Below are 25,565 nucleotides of genomic sequence, written 5' to 3'. Positions count from 1 at the left end.
ACATCTCCGGCCAGCTCTGCATCCTGTCTATATTTCGTTGCAACCTATGACAACCTTCTGCACTATTACACCACCAACCTTTGTGTCATCTGCAAACTTACCAAGTCACCCTTCCACTTCTCCATCCAAGTCATTTATAAAAATCACAAAGAGCAGGGGTCCCCCAGAAGATTCCTGCGGAACACCACTAGTCACCGACCTCCAGGTCAAATGCTCTCCTTCTGCAACCACGCCCTGCCTTCTGTGGGCAAGCCAATTCAAATCCACACAGTCAATTCTCCATGGATCCCGTACCTCATGACTTTCTGAATGAGCCTATCATGGGGAACCTTATCAAGCACCTTGCTCAAATCCATATTTACCACATCCATCACACTACCTTGATCAATTTGTATTGTCACTTCCTCAAAAAACTCTATTAGGCTTGTGAGGCACAACCTGCCCTTCACAAAGCCACGTTGACTATCCCCAATAAGACTATGCTTCTCTAAATGCTCATAAATCCTGTCCCTACGAATCCTAACAGTTTACCCACCACTGACGTAAGACTCACTGGTGTATAATTCCCAGGATTATCCCTTTTACCTTTCTTGAACAATGGAACAACGTTCACCATCCTCCAATCCTCCGGTACCACTCCTGTCGTCAGGGAGGATACAAATACCATCGTTAATGCCCCAGCAATCTCTTCCCTTGTTACCTGGGCTATATCCTATTCAACCCTGGGGACTGATCTATCCTAATGTTTCAATTTGAACATCAAGACAGCAGTAAAATGCTAGCGTTGGTTTATTTTCAATATCATTGTTGACATAAGGAATTCATTAAAATATCTAGGGTTCAGCTCTAGTACTATTCAGTCAAGAAGAAAGTTACAGAATGATAGGAAAAAAATCCATTATTGTAGTTAGAGACTGAATGCAACCTGGCACTGAATCACAAGATTCCAATACCACATAATTTAAATGGAAAATCATTTTCCAAGAATAGGGAAATTTCTGGAGCTTTAATTGATAAACCTAAATATTTTGAGCCAATCTCTAGACTGCACTAGCATATGACTCAGAAATGCAGATGTGACAACACAGTAGCCATAAGTGATGTGTATGTATATTCCCCATTATCTCAGATGTGCTTCAGGAGTCTGTTATCTGCACAGATCTCGCACAATACAATCACAGGGATACAACATAGGCCCTTTGGCCTATCGAGTCCATGCCAATTGTCAACCATCCAGTTACAATAATCCTACAGTGCATATAATAATTGCTGAAGAGATTAATTTATCTTAAATCTTAAAATCGGAGACAAATGTGTTTGAGTGAAATATTGACTGACTTGACCAGATAGACTCAATAGGATCAAGGAAAATATGTTATTGGGACCAACATCATTCCTATATCATTCCAAAGAGCGTTAATGCGTAGACCAGCCCTAAATGAACAAGTGAAGGCTTACTACCTGTCTGCCCTAATAGACCATACAGCTCTTAAAGGCCAGTAGTAAACACAGAAAATATATACAAAGTGATGGAGAGGAAAAGACCAGCGAGTTTATTATGCCTGCTCCACACTTATGACACCTCAAACATCAGAACTAGGCACTCCCTGCCATAGAAGCAAATCTCCTGGGACAGCCAAAAGAGGATAAGCAAGGCCAAAAATAGAAAACAAAATCTTGTGAAGTCCCCAACTCCCCAAGGTGTTAAAACTAACCTTGGAGACCAGATTGACATTGTTTATATTAACTGTGTAGTCGCTCAACTAACACAGAAGTCATGAACTGGCCTGGTTCTGCTTTGAAACCATGAAGTGGTTACATGACATGAACCCCAAGATTTGGTTCTCCAAAGAAATAATAACATCTAGCCTTCTCCAATAAACATTGTTAAAAAACACATCAGATCAGATCATCCACTATCTTCAATGATTGGCCTTGAAGGTTCAGCATATTCTTGCTTCTTTCTCATCTTCTATGTTCAAAAGTAGCAGGACTGTAAAATAGGGCGAAGCAACATACTAAATCCTTCCTTTTCCTGTATTAGCCAAAGCACAGAACACAAGCAGGGAGTCTGCCAGCACTGTGAATCAGTTATGGCATAGCTAGAGTCAGTCTACAGTTTTGATCAACCACATTACAAAAAGAATATGATTGAGATTGTACAGAGGAGATTTACAAAGGATGTTACCAGGATTGAAGATTTTTCAGCTGAGGTCTGCTTTCAATGGAACGGAAGCAGAGAGGAGATTTTATTGAAAAAAATAAGGGTCTTGGACAGAGTAGCCATTGCCCTTAGAAAGATCAAGAAGAGCAAGGACACAACCAGCCAAATAGGCAAAGACTTCTATGATCATATGACCTTACATCATCCTAAAACAACTAAAATTAATACATCTAGAAGTGTGTGCACAATCCAATCCTCAAACTCACCTGCATCAGGTCACCTCTAAAACCAATTGCTCTAAATAATTCAGTTCTAAGCTTGAACAATGTGCTGATTAATAACAATGATCATACACGAGGAGTTGAATAGCTTGCTCTTGTTCATGTTTCATCAGTAACATCTGGCACTTGTATTACACCTAAGAGTTCAAAATATTCCATGACTTCACAGGGAAATATCAAGTTTGCCAATGAGACACAAGGAGATATTAGGAGGAGTAACCAAGCTCTTAGAGGTGGTTCTAAAGAAATGTATGAAAAGGATGTTGGGATTTTTTTGTTTTTAAATTCATCCTTTCGGGATATAGGAACACTGACAAAGCCAGAATTTATTCCCAAAACTTATTTGCCCTCAAAGTTTCTTCGATTGCTGCAGTCCTTCTGGTGAAGGTATGCCCACAACGCTGATGAGTGCAAGTTCCTGGATATAGATCCTGTATCAATGAAGGAACAGCAACATATTTCAAAGTCAGGATGGTGTGGAACTTGAACTTGCGATTGTTGTTGTTCCCATATCGCTGCTGCCTATGCCTTTCTTAGTGGTAGAATCACAGGTTTGGAAGTTGCAGCAGCCTGAGTATATACTGTATAGCGCAATTTGTAGATGGTACACATTGCAGCCACAATGTAATGTTGGAGAAGTGAATTAGTGATGGTTGGGATCCCAATCAAGCAGCTTGCTATGTCCTGGATGGTGTCTAGTGTTGCTGCAACTCCACATATCATCCAAGTAAATGGAGAGTATTCTGTTCTAGTTCTGACTTGTGCCTTGTAGATGATAGAAAGGCTTTGGGCTGTCAGGAGAGGATGCCCATATCTGATCTGATCTTTTGCATAGCTGGTTCATTCCAGTTTCTGGGAAATAGTGAATCCCCAGACTGTTGTTGATGGAGTCTTGGCAGTGGCAATGCTATTGAATTGTACTTGGTTGACTCTTGATAAAGCTGGTCATTACTTGCCACTTGTAATGTGAATGTTACTTGCCATAACAGTCCTTGCCTGAATGTTGTCCAAGTCTTCTGATGTGCAGATATGGGTAAACATCAAGCAGCAGAGTGCTGAGCCAGGAATTTCAGAACTTAGGGAGCTTAGTAGAAGTAGTAGAAAATTAAACTGAGAAAATATAGTTGAGGCATCCACGGCAAAAAGTGTATAAAGGATTAACGTATATTGTATAGAATGAGCAAACTAAGCCGCAATGGAAAATGTTATGATGTGGAAGAATCAATGAGCCAGGTTTTACCTGATGTGGCAAATAACATTCATGGTGTCACACTGGCAGATTTCGTGGACTATCAGATATCACGCCTATTCATATACCAACACACTTTTAATTCACTTTGTTACATAAGACAATAAAGAAATATTATATTGCTAAATAGTCTCCAGTGGCCCTGGTGAGTTTAAAGGAAGCAAGGGAAACTGGGCCCCAAGTCACCCAGATACTGAACCTTCAGGACTTCCATGCAACAGGATGGCAGATTATCAGATTCTCACTGTGGTTGCAACTCCACCTCACTAGACATATTCAAATGCCAGTTGCTTGCATTAAATGTACCTGCACCAATAGGCTGAACAATCACAGTACAGTATGTCAAGTACAAAATGAGAAGCTGAGTTCAATTAATACAAACTCCTTTGGTACTTAGATAAATCAGAAAGGCAGACAAATAAACAATCAACTAATTCCAATAATGACTGATATTTTAGGAACTGCTCTGTCCAATTGTCTACTGGAAGATCACTATCAGAAGTAATAATAACAGCTTAATTAGTTTAAGGAAAAAAAAATTTTATGGAGAGTATAAAAGCTTGTAACACTAAAATCAAAGCTGCTCCAGTTCAATAATCCCTTTTGTCTGCAAGCATTATTTTTTTTCCTTAAATCAGTCTATTATCTAAAAAAGGTGCAGGAACATTAAGCTGCTAATATTATTTCTTATTATGACCTTTCAGTAGATGATTGGACAAAACAGTACCTGAAACATCAGTCATTATTGGAAAAGTTGATTATAGGTTTGCATTTCTAAATTTAAGTACCAAAGGAATTCTCATTAATTGAATTCAAAATGCCCAGACAGAAGGGGAGGTGCTGTTCCTCATGTTCACATCAGGCTTTATTGTAACAGTGGGATTAAGATAGAGAAAAAGTGACTGGAAGCTTAGGGGCCACTCTTGCAGAATGAATGGAGGTGTTCTGCAAAGTGGTCATATAATCCGTGTTTGGCTTCCCCAAATTGGAGGATCACGTTTTAATCACATACAAGCTTTTAGTTTTATGACATGGAAAAAAGAACACTCCACAGTGCCACACAACCTGCCTAAAATTGTCAAGCTGTACCATCTGGACTGGATTGTACTTATCGCTGGTCAGAGGTTTCTTGGAGAGATGCTAGCTAGCTGCAACGTTCCTGACTTCTGTACCTGTGCACTGCAATGCAGATATCAGGGACATGCTGGAGGTGAAATGCTACTTAACTCAGAGCCTAGGGGTGCAGTTTGGCTGTGCTGAGGTCCATGCCATGGGTCCCTCATCTAATATGGCTCCCTCTATCTGAATGATGCTGCTGTCCTGGATTGCAAATCAATGTTATTTTTATTTTACTCAATGTTTTAATTAATTTCAATAATGTCCAAGGCCTTTTCTTTTTAAAACAAAATCCTAAACGTCTCTAATTGAAAAAATATTTGAAATTAAAAAGGCCTTCCTGGGTCAAAAACCCTTTGTCAGAAACAGGGAAAAGAATAGCTTATAGATGAAGAGGGGGAAAGCGGGGTGGATAGGACAAAGGGAGTACCTCCAATAGGTGAAGCCAGGGTTGCTGAAGGAATAAGCTGTATATGAAGTCATCCATTTGATGAGTTAATGAAGGCAGTTAGGGTTGTGCTGGTGGAGGGAGGCAAAGCTGAGAGTCATCTATATGTAAATAAGCGCATCAGAACTAGCAGATGATCCTTGAGCTGCTGAATGTTTCCTGCATTTTCTGTTTTTATTTCACTTTTGTTCATTGTGTTTTCTACAATCTCAGAATGGTTGCAGCACTGCAGGAATCCATTCAGCTTAGTGGGGTTGTTCAGTTATTTATTCAGCAATCAAGTCAGCCACGTTTCCCATAGCCTTGCAAAATACCTTTCTACCTTCAAATGTTTATGCAAGGCACAAGTAATTCTGCAATACAATCTTTTGTACTTTACATCTCTAATCATGAATCCCAGCATGCCATATGCTTCTTTTTCCAACTTGCTGTCACTTTTAGGTTTATGTCTGTATATAAGCAGGCTTCTATTCTTGCATCCCCTTTGAAATGACAACCATCTAGTTTATATTGCCTTTCATCATTTCTTCTTGCTGTTATTCATCTGACATGTATCTGTCTATTCCACCAGCCTGCCCCTTTTTAAGTCTACTATAATCCGTTTACAAACTTCATATCCTCCACAAATTTGGATATTTTATTCTCCACATCCAGGTCTAAATCACTTACAGTATATGCATTGAAAATAGCAAAAGGTCCCAGCACCAATCCTGGAGAACACCAATTTCCATCTCCCAGAAATCTGATAAACTTGCATTCTAAAAGGTTTTTAAAAACAAAATCACGCTTCTATTTTAGTCAGCTTATATGCGAAGAGAAACGAAAGACAAAACAGGTAGCAGGTGTAATGTGAGCAAATGGTCTTTGACAACTCTGGTTTCAGTTGCCTCAGGAATATACACCACAGCAATAGTGACATTATCAAGAGAGACTGAGCGAGGGTTTCAAAATTCAGCATAAATATGACTTGCCTCCGAAGTGATTGATTTTCAAAAAAAATTACTGCAGTAAATCAAATTTTAAAGTGCACACAACAATATCTATAATAGAACAATTCAATCCTTTCAAAAAAAATCTGTAGGCAGTGCCTCAAAGAACCATCCCCCCACCCCCACTTGGGTAAACAGGGGCTTAAATAAGCAACCATTCAAATTCCAAGGGGATGCCACATCCCTAGTTACCAAAACCAATGCAAGAAACTATTTACGAATGTTACATCCACAAAGCTGCTTAAGCCTGACCAGATGGAGACAAGAGATTACCAGGGTAGTTAGACATGATCTATATATAGAATGTCAATCACAAACTGCTGCTTTATTATTAAAAATAAAAGTTTAATGATAACAATGTTACAATGAATGAATTGGTTTGCAAATAGTAAATCAAGTCATCAGGCTACAGCATAAATTGCAATAATACACAACAGTGTTCCACAATCTATTCCAGGATTCATTTTTACCATTTTGTTATACGATATTTGAAAAACATATGAAACATTTTGGAATCAACCACTTGATTAGTGATTATATTTCAGAATTAAAAAATGGTTTAACAGAAAATGCGTATTGGGCACTTTTAATAAAATGGTCACTTGGATGAGAATTCAGGGGCCTGGTGAAGGGAGATGATGAGGGATTGGGTGGAGAGAGGGAAGGGAAGATGGGGAGGGGAGGGAAGTGGAGTGAGTAGGGGTGTGTAGGGAAAGTAGAGGAAATTAAGAACTTTAAGTTAGTTTATATTAAGTAAATATAGTTGCAGGTAAGCAGCATTTATTATACGTGATGCTGACTTGTTCCTCATTCTCTCTTAAACGAAAAGACATGAGCTCTAAGACAATAATGCAATCTGCATCCAATCCAAGAGCACAACACTCATCTAGAAGGTTCTACAACAAATAGAAAAAGTCAAAAGTAAGTTGAAAGTACCCTCCGATAAAATTTACATTTGCCATATTGGAAATCACTGAATTAGGAGTTTCAAGTGGCTACAGTACTAGTAAACTAAAGCTATTTATTGATATGAAAATGGGATTGTACAGTACTTTACACTAAGCAATTTTAATCAGAGAATGCAACAGCAAAGCACATGGGCACTCAGCCAAGTCAATGCTAACTCTCCACATGCAACACAGCTAAACCCATTCCCTACCAAGTTTCTTCATCGTTGCAAAATTTTTTTCTCTTTCAAATTCTGATGCAATTCAGTTTTGGAAAGCATGGTTAAATCAGCCTACACCAGCCTGTCAGGCAAGAAATTCCATAACTGCTTGCGGTGTAATTTTTTTTCCTCATGTCATCTTTGGTTCTTCTGCCAGTCAATTTACACTTGCATCTTTTGCTTCTCAGCCCTTCCACCATAGGAATGTTTTCTCTCCATCTTCTGCCCTGACCTATTTTCATTTTATACACCTTTATCATATCTCCTCTCAGCCTTTTGGGCTCAATAGAAAACCATCACAGCTTCTTCTGCCTTTTCTCTAGACATTAGTTCCTTGTCCCCAAAGCCATTTTACTATTTTTTCTCCACCCCCTGCAAAGTTTTCACATGCTGCTTACTGTTCTGACCACATTACATGAAAGATTGCACCAAAGAGGGTGCAGAAATGTATTGAGATTCTACTGGAAAATCACAACTATGGGGAAGGTTTGGATATGTGGGAGTTGCTTTCTTTGGAACAAAGGTGGCTGAGGGCAGACTTGAATGAGGCATATACAATTACAATGGATCCAGATAGTGTAAATAGGAAGGATGCTGAAATCTTCAGCAGTGGGGCCAAAAGCCAGGAAACACAGTTAATGCAATTGGTAGAGAGATGAGGAAATGTTTTTTTTAAACTCAAAAAGTAGTAGTGGTCGGGAACTCACTGCGTTAGTGGGTGGCAGGGGCAGAAATCCTCACCATGTTTAAACAGTATTTGGATGTTTACTTGAAGTGCTGAGGACCTAATACTGGAAGTGGGATTAGGTTAAGTGGCTATTGCTCAGCTGACACAGATATGATGTGCTGAATTGCCTACTTCTGAGTTGTAAATTTTCTATGACAAATTGCAATAACCAGAACTGGATAGAAAATACTCCCATTATGACCTCAGTGCTTTATGAAGGTACATCATAACATACTCACTATTGCATTCTATGCCTCTATTATTAAGTTCATCATTCTATTTTCTTTACCTGCCCTGCAAGCTTCAAAGATTTATTCACATGTGCTTACATGTTTGTTTGTTTCCACACTCACTTTACAATTATATCCTATATATACTTCTATGGAGTTCAATTCTAATTTACCCTCAAATATCACTATGGGGTAATACATTTGAAAAGAATCAAATTGTTTTTATCCCAAGTATTCAGTTAAAATTCATTAAAATCAAGAGCATAATTAGCATCCCTGATTAATTGAGGCAGTCAGTGTAGTGCTTCACAGCTAAAGAATCACTGGATGCTCCGTGTGGAATCTGCACACTCTCTCCATGACCACATGGGTTTTTACCAGGTGCTCTGATTTCTTCCCACATTCCAAAGATGCATTGGTAGGATAACTGACTACTGTAAATTCTCCCTTAGTGTAGATAAATGGTCAAAGAATCGAAGGGTGTTGATGAGCATAGAAGAGAGAATAACTTGCAGAGATACATGGAAAGTAAGAGGAAGAAACGGACAGATGGGATTGCTCTGCTGGGAGCTGGCAAAACCCAATGGCCTCCTTCTGTGTCATAAATAAGTAATTATTTTGGCCAAAGAACAATTAAAGCACTGTATTAACTACCTACTGCTTAACTGTTGGTGATTAATTTAGATTTCAATGATTTTAAACAGCACTAATAACATTCAGCAGAGATTTTAAATACCTATTTCATAATGAAGCAATTCTCGAAACACTACAAGGCCGGCTCGGGGAACTTCCACACAGCTTATTCAATTCCCAGCTGAATGTGTCCAGCTAGTTTATGGTGAAACAAAAACATGCTGACCATAATCTGCGCCATAAAATGTCACATTATATTTCTTTGTTTTCTGTAATTATAGTTTCTACCAAGTGATTGCAAATCCCTTGGAAGAACAAGAAACTAGAAACAAAAGGAAACAGAAAAATTAGCATGCAACAAAGAGGAAAGCATATGAGATGCTGCCCCTTATTGTAAAGTGGATGGAGTACAAAAGCTGAGAACATTTGGTGCGACTGTATGTGATGTAGGTGGGATTACACTTAAAGTTCCATACCTAGTTTTGGTCTTTTTGGGTTGTATATCCCATGGTTACAAGGGCAGGTCAGAGGCTGGGTATCCTGCAGCAAGTGACTTACCTCCTGACATCCCAAAGCCTTTCCACCATCTACAGGGCACAAGTCAGCATAGTGATAGAATAGTTGCCTCGAGGAGTGCAGCTCCAACAAATCTCACGTAGCTGCACACCAACCAGGACGATGACCCACTTGACCGATACCCCACCAATCACCCTAAACATTAATTCCATGTCACCAGCATACAGTGGCTGCTATGTACATCATCATCGACAAAATGTTCTGCAGTTACTCACCTTGGCTATGCCAACATTACTTCCCAAACCCATTATCATTGAGGACTAGGACTGGTGCTTGGGAACACCATCACCCAAAAGTTCTCCTTCAAGATGCATACCATCTTGACTTGGAAATATATTGTTGTTCCGTCTCAATTACTGGATCTAAATTGCAGAACTTCCTGCTCAACACCAAAAGGACCGCAGTGGTTTAAAGCAGCAGCCACCTTCTCAAGAACAGTTAGGGATGGCCAAAATATGCTGGCCTTGCCATCGACACCTAGATCCCGAAAAATGACTCAATAATAAAAAACAAAACACACACACCTTGAAGGCAGTGCAGAGAAACCTCACAAGTTATGCTCTTGGAATGAAGGAGTTAAGTTATAAGATTAGGCCTTCACACAAATCTACAATTATCAGGAGGTGATTTTATTAAATGTAGGATTGTGAGGGGGACTTAACAGGGTAGATACTGTGAGGATGCTTTTCTTGATGGGCAAATCTAGAACCAAGGGGCACAGCCTCAGCATAGGGGATTGCTCATTTATGATCAAGGTGAAGGGTAATTTCTTCTCTCAGAAGATTGTGATTTGGAATGTTTTCTACCAGAGGCTTGAATGCTGATTCATCTGGGACTCAATGCTGCTTCAGATAAATTTCTGGAATTCAAAGAAATCCAGGATTATGAGGATCATGCAGAAAAGTAGAACCGATTTACTGAATGGAGGACCAAGCTTGAAATCTGTGTGTCAGAGTCCTGCTCCCACTTCTCACATAACAGATCTACTTGCGTTATGCACAAATATCTTCATTTTACAGCAAAATGCTTTCTTCGAAACAAAATGGCTATCCAAGAAATAATTGTATACATGGAAAATAAGTAAGCTGCCTGAGCTAACTGAGAATATGAAACACTCCACTGTAAAACAAACTTGATTAAATAAGGAAAACTGCTAAAATATTCATGTCAGTAATCATCTGTGGAGACAAATGTTAATACTTCAAGTTAATAATCTTTCGTTAGAAATGGGCAACATCTACACATCCTATTTGATTTTAATAGGAATGAGCTTAGACACAATGAAAGGTCACAGACCTACAAAATTAACCATTTCCTCTCCACAGATATTGCCAGACTTGTTGAGTATTCCCAATATTTTGTTTTAGATTTTCACCAATTGCAGTATTTTAATTTGCAATTAAAATCTGAAATTCAACTACTTCAATGACTAATCATGATACAGATCTAATTTCACCTTACTCACCATGCTCTTCCTGATATATTCTATGGCTTTCTTTGTGTTCATTCCTGACCAATCATTAAGCATGTAGCAGATACAAGAGGCACAGTAGACAAACCTCATGTCATTTTCACTTCCTTCTGGCACTGCATAAAAGCTACAAAACAGACAAAAGGGGAAAAAAAACACCATTGCAACCATCTTGAAGCAACAAATACATCAGGTGCCTCTAATTTTCATCTGACTCTACAGCATGAAATATATCTTGGATCCACTGAAAATAAAGTTTGTCCAACTGTTTCAAAAAGTATCTGTTGAAAGATCTTAAATTCATTGTGATTAGAACAAGTTTCCATGTACATTACAAATATTTTGTCCAATCTGGTTAAATAGCAAAACAGATTTTACTTCGAAGGAGTCAAAGTTTCAACCCAAACCACTTTTACATGAATTGTGCATTTGTAAATAAATTTAAATTCTGAAGTGCAAAATGAATGTCATGATAGCTAGGTGGCAAGGCTGTCCCAAACTATGTTGCAGATTCTACAATCTTAGGCCTCTACCACTATTTTTGGCCCAGCCATCAGTGCCATCTGCCACTCCACTTGCTATTGGTCAACTTACTCTCTGTGTTCTAGATACCACTCTGGCAATAAGATAACATAGAAATAGCAGCAGCAGCATAGGCATACAGGGTAAGTGGTAAAAAAGAGAGTGGTGAATGAGAATCAGGAACCATCAGGCAGTGGAGAAAAGTAATGTGCATGGTTAGACTGCCCACCGAAGCTTTGTGGAGCCAGGTCATCTTACTATTGAGGGATGGTCAGCAGGTTGGTGGCTCTGCTCCAGGCTAGACTGAGCAGAATATCAGGGATGCATCTTACCAGCACACACTTGAGAGAAAGCGATGCAACCCCTCTCCATGCCATCTGTGCTAATTCCTTGGTCCTCTCTCAACAAAGATAGCTGGTGACTGAGGAGGGAAATAGCTAGTTCTCAACAGGAGCCACAAAACTATGTACAAACTGTTTTTAAAGTGTACAAAAGTGCTTTTTTGTTTAAACTTTCCACTTGGGGATACCAATTCACTTCAGTGCAGAAAGGTTTTCTTTGTAGGGCTCTTATGGAAAAGGAGAGGAGAAATAGCAAAACTCTTGCTTCCAATTGGCATTCAATGATCACTGCTGGCAAACTTGTATGGAAAGCCATGAAGTATGGCTAATGCTAATCGATGCAAGTACGGTCATAACTACGCAGGCTTACAGAAAGACTTATTTTTGAGAAACTGCTCCACAAGTCTAAGGCAAAATTTAAGAGAATGAACCATCATTCCTGGGGTTTGGGTAATGTAATTAAACAAAATCCCAAATGCCATGGATGATTAGAACATTACCACTTCATTTTCATCAAAAAAAAACCTGGTTTTGTTCACAGGAATCAAATGGACTTGACAGCAAAGTTCAGGCTCTTCCAATCAAGTGAAAATAAACACAGATTATAACTATCCAATGTTAATATATCACTGCTACATAAATGTAGTGTTAAGTTGCAAGGTATTAAAATAATTTCTGCTAGGATGATAAAGATTTTGCCATACCTGCCATCTTCAAGTTGTAGGGCTCCAAGTCCTGCTAAACATGCTTTCTTATTTACCCGTTTCAGATCATCTCCAAGAATCACCAGGCTAGCTAGGCCAGTGTAGGTCATTGCTATGTGACCACTGTCATACAAATGATGTGTACCATGACTCTAAAATACATCAATAGCCATGCATTAGGGAAAACAGTGCAAATATCAGCATTTCACTTGCTTTGCTCATAGGTTAAAAAAACCAGATTGAATAAATCAATGATTTTACTTCATCTGAGATAGGGGGATTAGGAAGTATCAGAGATTGGGTGAATAATTAGTCAACAGAATTCCTCTACATTAAAGGTCATGTTTGAAATCAATGTCTTATATCTTATTTTTGCATGTCCAAATCATTGTACTTTCTTCTTAAAAAATAAAAACTATAAAATAATTGAAAACCATTAATGCTAATTTATCCAGCTTCAGTTGATCTACAGGAAATTCAGTGGTCACATTGATTAGAAGTCTCCACTTCCATCCCTTTTCATAAACAGTATGGTATGATAATATGAATATTTTAAGTCTTAATGTTAACATTCTCAGCACATAAAAATGGATATTAAATTCTTCCACCCACCCAATATCTCCCCCTTTCATTGCCTCATTTAATTTCATGTTGCTTATTTTATTTGTTGAAAATCCTCAAAAATAAATAATTTCTATCACTTTCTGAATGGTTTAAGTCAAGGCAAATATTTCATGATTTCCAATTTATGAAATAAACTAGAGTGCAGTACGTAGTAAAGTATCTCAAGGAAGCAGTAATAAAGAATATTTAGTCTTCAGCTACTTAGGCAGCACAAAGAACTTTCACAAATATGAAAAGGTTTATTAAAAAGCTATAACTGTGTATATGGTTAAGACTGTAAACGTGTCAAGACTATGAGACCCAAGTCCCAAAGTACAGTGACTTCACTCAAAATTACTAGTGGTCCCTATAAAGAAATATTCCTGAGGCTTCTATTCTGACCTCTGTTTTAGTCACTATTGAATAAAGTGCTGGGTTCTAATTGATTCCACTAACCTTTGATTGATTATATGGGATTCCCAGATGTGATGAACCCCTGAATCCACAACAGTACAGATTAGATTCTGAAAAACAAAATAATAATCTTAAAGTAATGCCGAGTGAACATTTTAAATGGAAGCTTTTCTGAACTTACTACCAAAGAACAGCAGTTAAGCTTCAATCTGACTCAAGTGAAATTTCATGGTAACACAAATTTCACATTCTGTAGATGCTGTCAGAGACAAAGTGTTAAAATTTTCAGAAGCAAAATATTGACTTTTTTCCCCTATGAGAATGCAGGAAATTGTAACAAAGACCAATTACAAGGGGATCAAATTCCTGCAAACTTCAATATCTGGATCATTGACCTTCTTCCCTTAACATTGATTAAGATTATTCTATGCTTAACCAGAAGCCAGTAGAGACCAGCAATGACTGAATGGCAAATTGTGCAAATTTGGATACAGACAGCAGTGGTGTGTGTCTATATGCGTCTGTGGTGGTGATGAGTGGGAAAACAGGAGGCCAGCCAGGACTGCAATAGTCAAGTCTGGAGATAACAAAAAATACCAACAAATAGAAGACCTGAGGTGGAACAGAAGAGGACTCCCCAGTTCCGTGAATGGAGGATCATTTCAAAATAACAAGATTGCCAACTGCCTATTTTATCCTGATATTTGCCAGGGGGAGAGAGCTAGATTTCGTGGCGATGGAACCATGTTTGCATTGGGGACTGAAGACAATGGTTTTGTTCTTCCCATTTAGTTGCCGGGCATTTCTTGTCCAACATGTACTGGACATTGGACAAGAAATCTAGTAATCTGGAGACTTGAGGGATTGGGAATGGTGGTGGTGAGATAGACATTCAACGCACATAGAACCTTTGTTTCTGGATTAAATCAAAGGGAACTGGAAAGTTGGAGAAAGAGTGGGGAAGAAGTATTATGATCAGGCATTGAAGGCAGCCATAGGTAGACTCTTGCAAGGCTTGTGATGTAACCATAAAAACAGGAAAGATACCACTAAAGGCGATCCTTTAATCTAAAATTCCAGGTTAGGGTGGTGGGGAGCATTAGGGTAGTTCAGCCCAGTGGCCAAGGAAAGAAGAAACCAGCTGAGTACGCTAAACAGATGGTTTCAGTCTTCATGCCAAACAAGGCTATGAGCACTTTGCATTTGCTAAAGGCAAGATGGAGGGAGGTGGGACTTAATATGATGGATTTCATTGGAGAAGGGAACCCCATAGGAGTTACTTCTGCATTCCAGGATGATCCTGGATCAGATTTGGCAGAGAACTGTAGAAACCTAGTAAACTTTGTGGTCTTGCCACATTTGGCAAAACAACAGCATTATGAAACATCAATGCAGTCAGGTTTCCCAAAGATAAAAAAGACAACTTATTATGCAAAATTTTCTGTCATACAGATTGCACATCAAGAGTGCAGGTTACTGAGTGTATTACCTCTATTGACCAAAAAATCATGGTTACGTGTCCTCTCTGTACATCTAAAAACCTCACGTGATTAAGTGTTGAAATACTTCAACACATTTCAATTTTCTTGAAAATCATTGCAAGCATTAATAGACACTATACCTAGGGTCCCTTAATGTTTAATGAAACTTAAAAAAATTTTTTCCTTCAGATCTCAAACAAATGGAGTTTCTTTTTACCAGCTGTACCAAACTAAAGAAAAAAAATGCATCATAGGCAGCTTAATGAGTTGCTGTTCCATCATGCTGTAAAGACATACCATCTCAACAGAGCCATCTGATGCTATTCTGTATGTATACCCTCCACAGTCATAGAATAGTACAGCACAGTACAGGCCCTTTGGCTCAGGATGTTGTGCCAACCTATATAAACCTACTCCACGATCAATCTAATCCTTCCCTCCTACACAGACATAACCCTCCATTTTTCTTACATCCATGTGCCTCTCTAAGCGTCTTTTAATTGCTCCTATTGTATCAGCCTCTACCACCACCCCCGGCAGTAGAAAGCATTTCTATGAACACATAGCCTTTATTTAACTTTTTTTCTCTATTTTGTCAAGTAATAATTATTTTACATGTTCTATTATTCTCATCTTTGAAATCAGTTTTTAGACTGTTCAATTTTGTTATATTATTACTTTAAATTCATATAAAATTGAGCAAATTCATCAAGTTTAAGGATTATGATAGAGGTATACAAGATCATGAGGATCATAGGGGGAGCAGTCTTTTTTCCAGGGTTGGGGAATCAAAAACTAGAGGACATAGTTGTAAGGTTAAGGGTGAAAGGTTTAATAAGAACCTGAGGGGCAACTTTTTCTTTACACAACAGGTACTAGATTATATGGAACCAGCTGCCAGAGCATGTGGTTGAAGCAGGTACATTAGATATATTTAAGAAGTATGTGCAAAAGTATATGGATGACAAGAGTTTAGAGTGATATGGGCCAAGTGCTGGGAAATGGATTCAGCTTGAATATACATCTTGGTTAGCATAGACAAGCATGGGCCGAAGGGCCTTTTTATGTGCTGTACAACTCTATGATGTTTATTTGCCTTCCTGATTTGTCAGCCCTGATGAATAGAATATTTAATACTCCAAACACAAATCAATGAAAGCCCCTGGTAGCAGCATGAGTTTAGGCTGCTCTGTGGCTACTGGGTCAAAATATTACACTTTTCATCCTTGGCAATGAAGTAATTTTAATGTAAAAAACCCATGTGGCATAAAATACATTAGACACTATATTTAATAAAAGCAGAGAGGATAAATGAAGAATTAAGGCATGTCATTCTTGAACAATAACAAGGAAGATTGTTGTGAATACTGGAGCTCAACCCTACACCAGGATACTGTTGCAGGAGCTTCTTGGGACAGTGTCCTAAGCCTAACCATTTTCAGCTGCATCAATAACTTTTCTTCCATCAGAAAGGAAGAAGTGAAGATGTTTGCTGATTACTGTACAATGTTCACTTCCATTCACAACTTCCTAGAAAGTGAAATCATTACATGTATGAGGTACGTGGCAAGAAACATCTTTGCCACCAAACCAATAGAGAATGACCATTTCTAATAACCGAGTCTAACCACTTATCCTAAACGTTCAAAGGCATTCCATCACTCCATGCCCAACCATCATCATTCTACGGGGGAGGGAGTCACCATTGACCAGAAACTCAAACTGGACCAGTCACATAAATAACACAAGCACAAGAACAGATCAGAAACATGGTGTCCCACAGTGAGTGATTCAAACCTTCTGCAAGATACACGTTAGGAGCAGATGGACAACTCTCCACTCACCAACTTTAACAACTCTCAAGTTGGACAACATCATTCACGTCGAAGCCTTGTGCTTGATTAGTATCATATCCACTTTAAATACTTATTCTCTTCACTGCCATCATAATTCTGCTGCTGTGTGTGTCATCTATAAAATGTTTGCCCAAGTTACTCTGACAGCACTGCCCAAACCCCATAACCTCTTCTACCAAGAGACACAAGGGCAACAAATACATGGGAACACCACCATAGGCAGACTGCCCTCCAAGTGGCACAACATTCTGCCTTGTAAATACACTACCACTGGGTTTAAATCTTGGTGCTCCTTATCCAATAGCATTATAAAACTACCTTCACCAAAACGATTTCAGCAGTTCTAGAAACCAACTCATCACCACTTTCAAAAGCAAGAGTCAGAGTTGTACAGCACAGAAACGAGCCCTTTGGTCCACTTTGTCTGTGCTAAATTTTTTGCCCATCTACACTCATCCCAGTTGCCCGCATTGCGTCCATATCTAACTCTTTAAGTGCCTGCCTAAATGTCTCTCAAACGTAGCAATTGTGTCAGACTCCACCAACTCCTCTGGCAGTGAGTTCCAGATATCAACTAACGTGTAAAAAAAAACTTGCCCATGCAATTCCCATTTAAAACTTCTTCCCCTCACCTTAAACCTATGCTCTTTTGTTATTGATGCCACTACCAGGGGTAAAAGATTCCGACTATCTACACCTCTTTTAATAGGTCACACCTTAGCCTCCTTAACTCCAGGGAAAACAATCTCTCCCCATAACTGAAGTTCTCCAATCCAGGCAAAATCATGGTGAATCTCCTCCGAACTCTGTCCAGTGCAACAGTGATTAGAAATGCTAACAATACTATAAATGGGGTCTAATAGGTGTTTTGTAAAGTTGCAACATAACGTCCCAACTTTAATATACCATGCCCCAACCTATGAAGGCAAGCATTTCATATGTTCTCTTTACCAGAGATGAATGATAAATGCTGGTTTGCCAGTGAACCCTGTAGCTTCAAAAATGAATATGAAAAACTAATCTTCAGAGTATCCTCAGCCATACATTCACAGTCAAGTTTCCCTTTAAAAAAACAAAATCCTGTTACTTTTACTGATTTTGCATAGATCAGATATCTCTTTGCTCAAAGTTTTCTAGTTCTTTAGATTCAGGTAATCCTGCCAATGACTAACTTCTCGATGCCCATTTCAGCTCAAAAAATTGCTAATGTATCCACAATTTCATCAAGTAACAAGAAGACTGAAGGAATTTTTCTGAGCATCTGCCATAAACTATGCCCTCACCTGACCTCCTAATGGCCAATGACTAAGTTAGATTCAATCCCCAAAAATTAAGCCTTAGTTAATAAGGCCATATACTCTTTATCGTAATGCCAATTGAAATAGCGATGGTCAGGAAACTCTGCACTTCAGAATGGGACAAAACTAAAGTTAATATCAAAAGAATTAACCTAGAAACATTTATGATTGAAACTTTTGGCAATTCTGTAACCTGTATAATTCACAGATTGATGAGACTTACATTCTTGCCATACACTCCAAATCTACAGCATATTAGAAAATGTTAATGAAAAATTCTACATTAGAGCATGTATCAAATTTGCTAAAATTAGCCAAACAGTGCAAAAGCACAAAAATATCAACACATCTTTAATAAAGCATTGACTACAAGATCAAAAACAAAAACTCACTCACTGTCTTCAGTAGGAAGGACCTGCAGGGAATAAATCCATTCAATAATGCTGGCTTTATCCACCAGATGCAAGGCACTCAGCATATCCAGTCCAGATAATGCAAAGAAAGCAATGGTCAATCTGCAAATACAGAAGATAGATCATGGATGTTCTTGGGATGAATTTAGGTTCTATATTATAAGGCATACACAACACATTTTGGCCATCATTCACTGTGAAAACCTGATAAATGTTTTTCATGTTTTTACAGCCAAGAATCACAATTGCAAAGATGGCAATGTCCTCTGTAGTGTTCTTGAAATTCACGCACTAAAGGGACTAAGTTTCAGCTAAAAATTTTCATCTCATTTCTGACTTTACAACTTTACAGATCTTCAATGAAGTCTGTGCCCATAATTTGCAACTGTTTGCCAAGTCTTATGCAACTCACTTATTGAAATAAAGATTCTGTTGCAAATTACATCGAACTTGTAATCTGAAATTGAAAGAATTAATGTCTTCCAATAAAACATGGCTCTCATGCTTTTCTTTGAATACTGCATGTTACTTTACGACCAGGTGAAAAAGCAGACAATGTACTTCCAATATTCTAGACACAAATCCCTACTGCACTGATGTATTAGCAGATTACATGCTCAATTTCCACAAACAGGGCTTGAACCTAAAATTATGACACAGGAACAACAGAGCCACTGCTTGCTAATGCTTCCCACCTGCTTCAAGAAGGCATCAATTGTACCAGTGCCCAAGAAGAGCGTGGTAACCTGCCTCAATGACTACCAACTGGTAGAACTTAAATCAACTGTAATGAAGTGCTTCAAGAGGTTGGTTATGGCATGAATCAACTCCTGCCTCAGAGATGACCTGGATCCACTTCGATTTGCCACCCACCACAACAGGTTAACAGCAGATGTGATTTCTTTGGCTCTTCAGTCTGCTCTGGATCATCTGGACAACAGGAACTCGTAAGTCAAGCTGTTGTTCAACAACTACAGCTCGGCGTTCAACACAATCATCCATATCCAAATTCATCACCAAGCTTCAGTACCTGGGCCTCTGTACCTCACTCTGCAACTGGATATTCAACTTCCTCAATGATTGGCAGACCTCAATGATTCCCTTTCCCTGGGAGAAAGATTGTGTGCATTTACCCTACCTATGCCCCTCAAGATTTTACACACCTCTATAGGTCACCCTTCAGTCTCCTACGCTCCAGTGAATAAAGTCTTAGCCTGCCCAACCATCTCCCTATAAACTCAGGCCCTCAAATAATGGCAATATTCTCATCTCCTCCTCGTTGACAATCAACACAGGTGCACCTCAAGACTGTGTGCTTAGCCTCCTGCTCCACTTTTTATACACACATGACTGTGGCTAAGCACAGCTCCAATGCCATTTTCAAATTCACCAATGACACAACTGTTGCTACAAATCACAGGTGGTGATAAGTCATCTTACCGGAGCAAGATAGGACATGTGGTTGAGCGGTGCCGCAACAACGCCCTCTTGCTCAATGTTAGTAAAACTAAAGAGCTAATTGTTGACTTAGGGAAGGGGAAGGAGAGCAAACATGCACCAGTCTACATTGGAGGAAATCGGCAGTGGAGAGAGTCAGCAGCTTTAAATTCCTGGCCATCAACATATCAGATGACCTGTCCTGGGCCCAGCACATAGATGCAATCACAAGGTAGGCGTGCCAGCGTCTTTACCTTCTTGAGGTTCAGCTTGTTCAGCAAACATTCTAACAAACTTCTACAGATGTACTGTTGAAAGTATCCTGACTGGTTGCATCATGGTCTGGTATGGCGATTCGGATGCGCAGGAACACAAGAAGCTGCAGAGCATAGTGGACTCAGCCCAATACATCATGGGCACATCCCTCCCCACCATTGGTAGTATCTACAGGAAATGCCACCTCAAGGCAGCAACATCCATCAAAGATCCCCACCATCAAAGCTACGCCATCTTCTCGCGGCTACCATTGGGCAGGAGGTACAGAAGCCTGAAATCCCACACCACCAGGTTTAAGAACAGCTACTTCCCTTCAACCATTTGATTCGTGAACCAACCATCACCGACTTAATCACCACAGCTTAGCAATACTATGACCACTTTGATCAGAATCAGGTTTTTTATCACTGACTTATGTTATGAAATTTGTTGTCTTGTGGCAGCAGGACAGTGCAGACATAAAATTACTATGTTACAAAATAAATAAATAGTGCAAACAAAAAATAGTGTCCATGGACCATTCAGAAATCTGATGGTGGAGGGGAAGAAGCTGTTCCTAAATCATTGAGTGTGGGTCTTCAGGCTCCTGTACCTCCTCCCCGTTGGTAGTAACGAGAAGAGGGCATGTCCAGATAGTGAGGGTACCTAGTGATAGATGTCACCTTCTTAACGCACCACCTCTTGAAGATGTCCTCGATGGTGGGGAAGGATGTGCCCAGAATGAAGCTGGCTGAGTCTACAACCCTCTGCAACCTCTTGTAATCCTGTGCATTGGAGCCTCCATACCAGGCTGTGATTCAACCAGTCAGAATGTTCTCCACCGTACATCTATAGAAATTTGCAAGAGTCGTTGGTGACATAACAAACCTCCTCAAGCTCCTAACAAAGTAGAGACGCTGGCATGCCTCCATCGTGATTGCATCAATATGCTGGGTCCAGGATAGATCTTCCGAGATGTTGACGTCTAGGAACTTGAGGCTGCTCACCCTTTCCACCACTGAGCCCGCAATGCAGGCTGGTACGTGTTCTCCCAACTTCCCTTTCCGAAGTCCACAATCAATTCCCTGGTCTTGCTGATGTTGAACGAAAGGTTGTTGTTGTGATACCACTCAATCAGCCGATCTATCTCACTCCTGTACACCAACTCATCGCCACCTGAGATTCTACCAACAACAGTGGTGTCATCTGTGAATTTATAGATGGCATTTGAGCTGTGCTTAGCCACACAGCCATGAGTATAGAGGAGAGCAGAGCAGTAGGCTATGCATGCATCCTTGAGGTGCACCTGTGTTGATTGTCAGCAAAGAGAAGCTGTTATTACCGATCCGCACTGACTTTGGTCTCCTAATTAGGAAGTCGAGGATTCAGTTGCAGAGGGAGGTACAGAGGCCCAGGTTTTAAAGCTTGTTGATGAATACTGAGGGGATGATAGTGTTGAATGCCCAGCTGTAATCGATAAACAGCAGCCTGACATACATTTTGCTGTTGTCTAGGTGCTCCAAAGCAGAGTGGAGAGCCAGTGAGATTGTCTCCACTGTAGACCTGTTGTAGTGGAAGACAAATTACAGTGGGTCCAGGTCATTGCTCAGGCAGGAGTTAATTGTAGCCATAACCAACCTCTCAAAGCACTTCATCACAGTAGATGTGAGTGCTACCAGGCGACAGTCGTTGAGGCAGCTCACCCTGCTCTTCTTGGGCATCGGTATGATTGTTGCCCTTTTGAAGCAGGAGGGAACCTCCAACTGCAGCAGTGAGAGGTTGAAGATGTCCTTGAACACTCCAACTAGTTGGTCGGCACAGATTATCAGTACCCGGACAGGTACACCGTCGGGGCCTGACACCTTGGAGAGTTCACCCTCTTAAAGGATGTTCTGACATTGGCCTTCGAGACAGAGATCACAGGGTTGCCAGATGCTGTGAGAATTTGCACAGGTGTAGTGTTATTCTCCCTTTCAAAGCGTGCATAAAAGGCATTGAGCTCATTGGGGAGTAAAGCATCACTGCCATTTATGATGTTAGGTTTCGTCTTATAGAAAGTAATGGCACGTAAACCCTGCCATAGCTGTCATGCATCCGATTGTGTCTCTAACTTCCTTTGCACCAAAATGGACTTTGATTTTTTTTTGTTCTAATTGTGTTATTTATTGTAAAAATTGTTTATGTCCAATTTATGTTTTTCTTGTGAATGTTGCTTATATGATGCTATGTGCCTCTGATGCTGCTGCAAGTTTTTCACTGTGCCTATGCATACATGTGCTTGTGCATATGACAATAAAGTCAACTTTGACTTTAATGGCAGGAGCCCACAATTGGCTTTACATCACTGAGGGATGGGTCAGCTTTGTTAGCGGTCAGTCATGCAGCAGCTTGGGAGAGCAGCAATGTTCTGAATGATCTGAAGCTTGAACAAAATCATAAGAACAGAGTAGAAGTAGACCACGGGGCACCTCTTGCCTGCTCCGCCATTCAATGGAATTATCGCTAATCTTCTACAGCAATTTTCCTTCACTATCCTCATCTCCTCGATTCCTTTAATATCAGAAATATATTGATCTCAGTTTTGAATGCAAGGAAATCAACTGTGAAATTACTGGGGAAGTTGAGTCTTGAGGGGATGAAGGTATGAACTAGGCTTTCAGCGGCAGAGGGGTGAAAAGGTGGAAGCATTGTTGCACAAGCCTTGATACAGAACAGAATCAGAAGGTCTAGGTTCAGGCCAAGCTGCCACACCTCCTCTCCTAACCCATGCTGCCACCTGGGGAAAATCAACAGCCATGGTTAGAATTGCACAAGAGCTGAAGGCTAATCAATAGAATAGTTTCAATTTTGCAGTTTACGCTGGGCAAGCATAACACACAAACTTGTTTGCAAAATTAAAGCCCTTGAGATTAAAGAAACAGCAGTGGCACAGTTGAGCTGTGGGTGTGCAGCTGGCTCAACTCCAGTGTCCTGAGCTCCTGTGCTGCGTAGAATTTACATCTTTCTCCCCATGACTGCATGTGTATTCCCCACATACTCCATTTTTCTTCCGCATCCCAAATACACAGTGCTTGTTAGATTAAATGGCTACTGTAAATTAGAAGGGTGATAATGGAATTCAAGATCGAACAGGTACAAGGAAATATGTGGAAAAATAGAATTGCTGACAAGTAACATGGATCAGAGTTGCCTCCTACATCATAAGGACATTTTAATAATGGATAAAACAAAAAAACTGGCTAAGGGTCATATAGCAGAAAATAGTGGCAGTGCGCTAAAGATGCTCAGTCATTGTTAACCTCTGGCTCGATAATGTTCTTCAGGAGAGAAAAGCTGGTATCCTTACTCAGTATGGTCTTTGTGATTCCAGACCCACCAATATGGTTGATTCTTAAACATGGTCTGAAATGGCATACCTTATTTTAAAAAAATTTAGAGACGGACACTAAATGCTGGCCTCATCAATAGTATTCAAATCTCAAAATTAATGAAAGTTAGCAGAAACTAATAGAATGACAGTAAGACCCAAAAGAAAATATATTGAAGGAGTTAGCTATCATCTTACCGAATGGTGGAGTAGAAGAGACATTGTGTATGTCTGCTTCTATTTCTTATATCCTACGAACAGTTTTTATTCAACATCTATAAAAAGTGGTGAATGAAACATGTAGCAAAAATAAATGCTTGGGAACTTCCGTGACAGTGTAAATAGTGGCAAAAGAGTCAGAGGACAAATTTATGGTGATTGGCAAAAGAACCAAAAGCATCAAACGAAATTTTTGAAAAGTACGCTATTGCAATCTAGAATACACTACCCTGAACGATGATTGCAGCAGAGCCACTAATCATTTCCAAGAAGGGAAATGGATGGGTCCACCAAAGGGTACTGGCATGTGCAATTTATTATTACAAAAATCACATGGTGTATCACAGTACTGTCAAATTACGGCGACGATATGTAGCAATTTTAGACTGGCTTGCACGTAAAATTATGAGACATCTTAATATTACTGCATACAAATGTATGAAACAGTTGAGAGAGCTTTCAATTGTGCGCAAAACGAACCCTGTTTCTTTTAAGTCATGTTTTGTTTAGTGCAGGCCATTCCTGTGCTTTGCAAATTATGACTTATAGGAAGGTCACTACTGTATTGTCCACGCCCGGCAGTTCTCTGCAATCGCCCAGCCCAAGAGATGATAGCCCGCTAACTGCCTGCAAGTGTTCCACGTGTTAACCGCCGCCCAGGTCTCGGCCGTAGGGACCAGCCGCTTCCTAGCGGTAAACAGTGGAGCAGAGGGATGTCCCGCTCCTAATCCCACTGTGTCCCCCCTTGCCCCGGCCCGAGTGTGAAGCAGACCCGGCGCCGGGCTGCGGGCGGTCACCTGGGCCCTCGCTTTAATCTGCCTCCGCCATTAGCTCTCGCCGTCCCGCACCAGGGCCCTGGCCCCTACCTGCTGGTCTCCAGTGAGCAGTACCTCTCGGGTAAGATCTTCAGACATCGCTCGAAGAAGCCGACGTGCCGCTCCCTGAGAAACTCTAAGTGCTCTCCAGCCGCCGTCTCCTCGGCCATGTTAGATCGCCATGAACACACCCCGCCCCCTCCCGGCTCCGACCAACCAGCGAGTGCGTGAACACACGCTCGCCCGCCCGCCGGCTGCCGGGCTCGGAGCCGCTGCACAACGGCGCTTGCATTTCCTTCGCCTTCAAACACTCCTCAACGTGCAAGTTTCAAGTTAAATTTCTACTATTAACTAAGTAAAGCAAACTCAAACAGACGGGGGAATAATCTACCAGATTTAATAAATAAATAAGGAAGAAATTAGTAGATGCTGCGTTTGTATTGTGCATGCTAACTTTTGTTTAAAAATACCCAATGAAACATTTCTATTTGACTATGTAGTCAAATAGGGCCAAACAAACATGATTTGTTGGAAATACAACTCTTCACAGTAAGCCTATCGTGATCATTCGCAAAAATAGCAGCAACATTACTCTGAATGCGTCCTGCAGATTTTGCAAGATAAAAGCAGTGCCATTAACACCCCCTAAAATGCTTAATTATTAACCAGTATTGGAAACAGATAATTTAGATTTGCATGCTGCTATGAAATTCATAACTTCTCAAAGTAATCTGCAGCCAGCAACGGACCATTGCAGTACAGGAGAAACAAAGGACTGCATATGCTGG

The 25,565-nt window shown here is 40.1% G+C and overlaps 1 protein-coding gene across 1 annotated transcript in view; it reads right to left on the bottom strand.

Moving 5' to 3' along the window:
• pggt1b (protein geranylgeranyltransferase type I, beta subunit) overlaps window positions 1-24,978 on the bottom strand; it is a 46,776-nt gene extending 21,798 nt beyond the window's left edge. The window contains exons 1-5 of the mRNA XM_052019462.1: window positions 24,829-24,978; window positions 18,668-18,786; window positions 13,679-13,746; window positions 12,620-12,771; window positions 11,047-11,179 (exon numbers count right to left, since the gene is read on the bottom strand). Coding sequence (XP_051875422.1) covers window positions 11,047-11,179; window positions 12,620-12,771; window positions 13,679-13,746; window positions 18,668-18,786; window positions 24,829-24,947 — 591 coding nt within the window. The 5' untranslated portion in view covers window positions 24,948-24,978. The remainder of the gene's footprint in view (window positions 1-11,046; window positions 11,180-12,619; window positions 12,772-13,678; window positions 13,747-18,667; window positions 18,787-24,828) is intronic.
• Between the last annotated feature and the right edge of the window lie 587 nt (window positions 24,979-25,565).

Source organism: Pristis pectinata, chromosome 7 (assembly GCF_009764475.1).
Source record: "Pristis pectinata isolate sPriPec2 chromosome 7, sPriPec2.1.pri, whole genome shotgun sequence".
NCBI classification, from domain to species: domain Eukaryota; kingdom Metazoa; phylum Chordata; class Chondrichthyes; order Rhinopristiformes; family Pristidae; genus Pristis; species Pristis pectinata.
The sequence above is the reverse complement of the archived record's forward strand: the minus strand, read 5'-3'. Positions and strand labels throughout refer to the sequence as shown.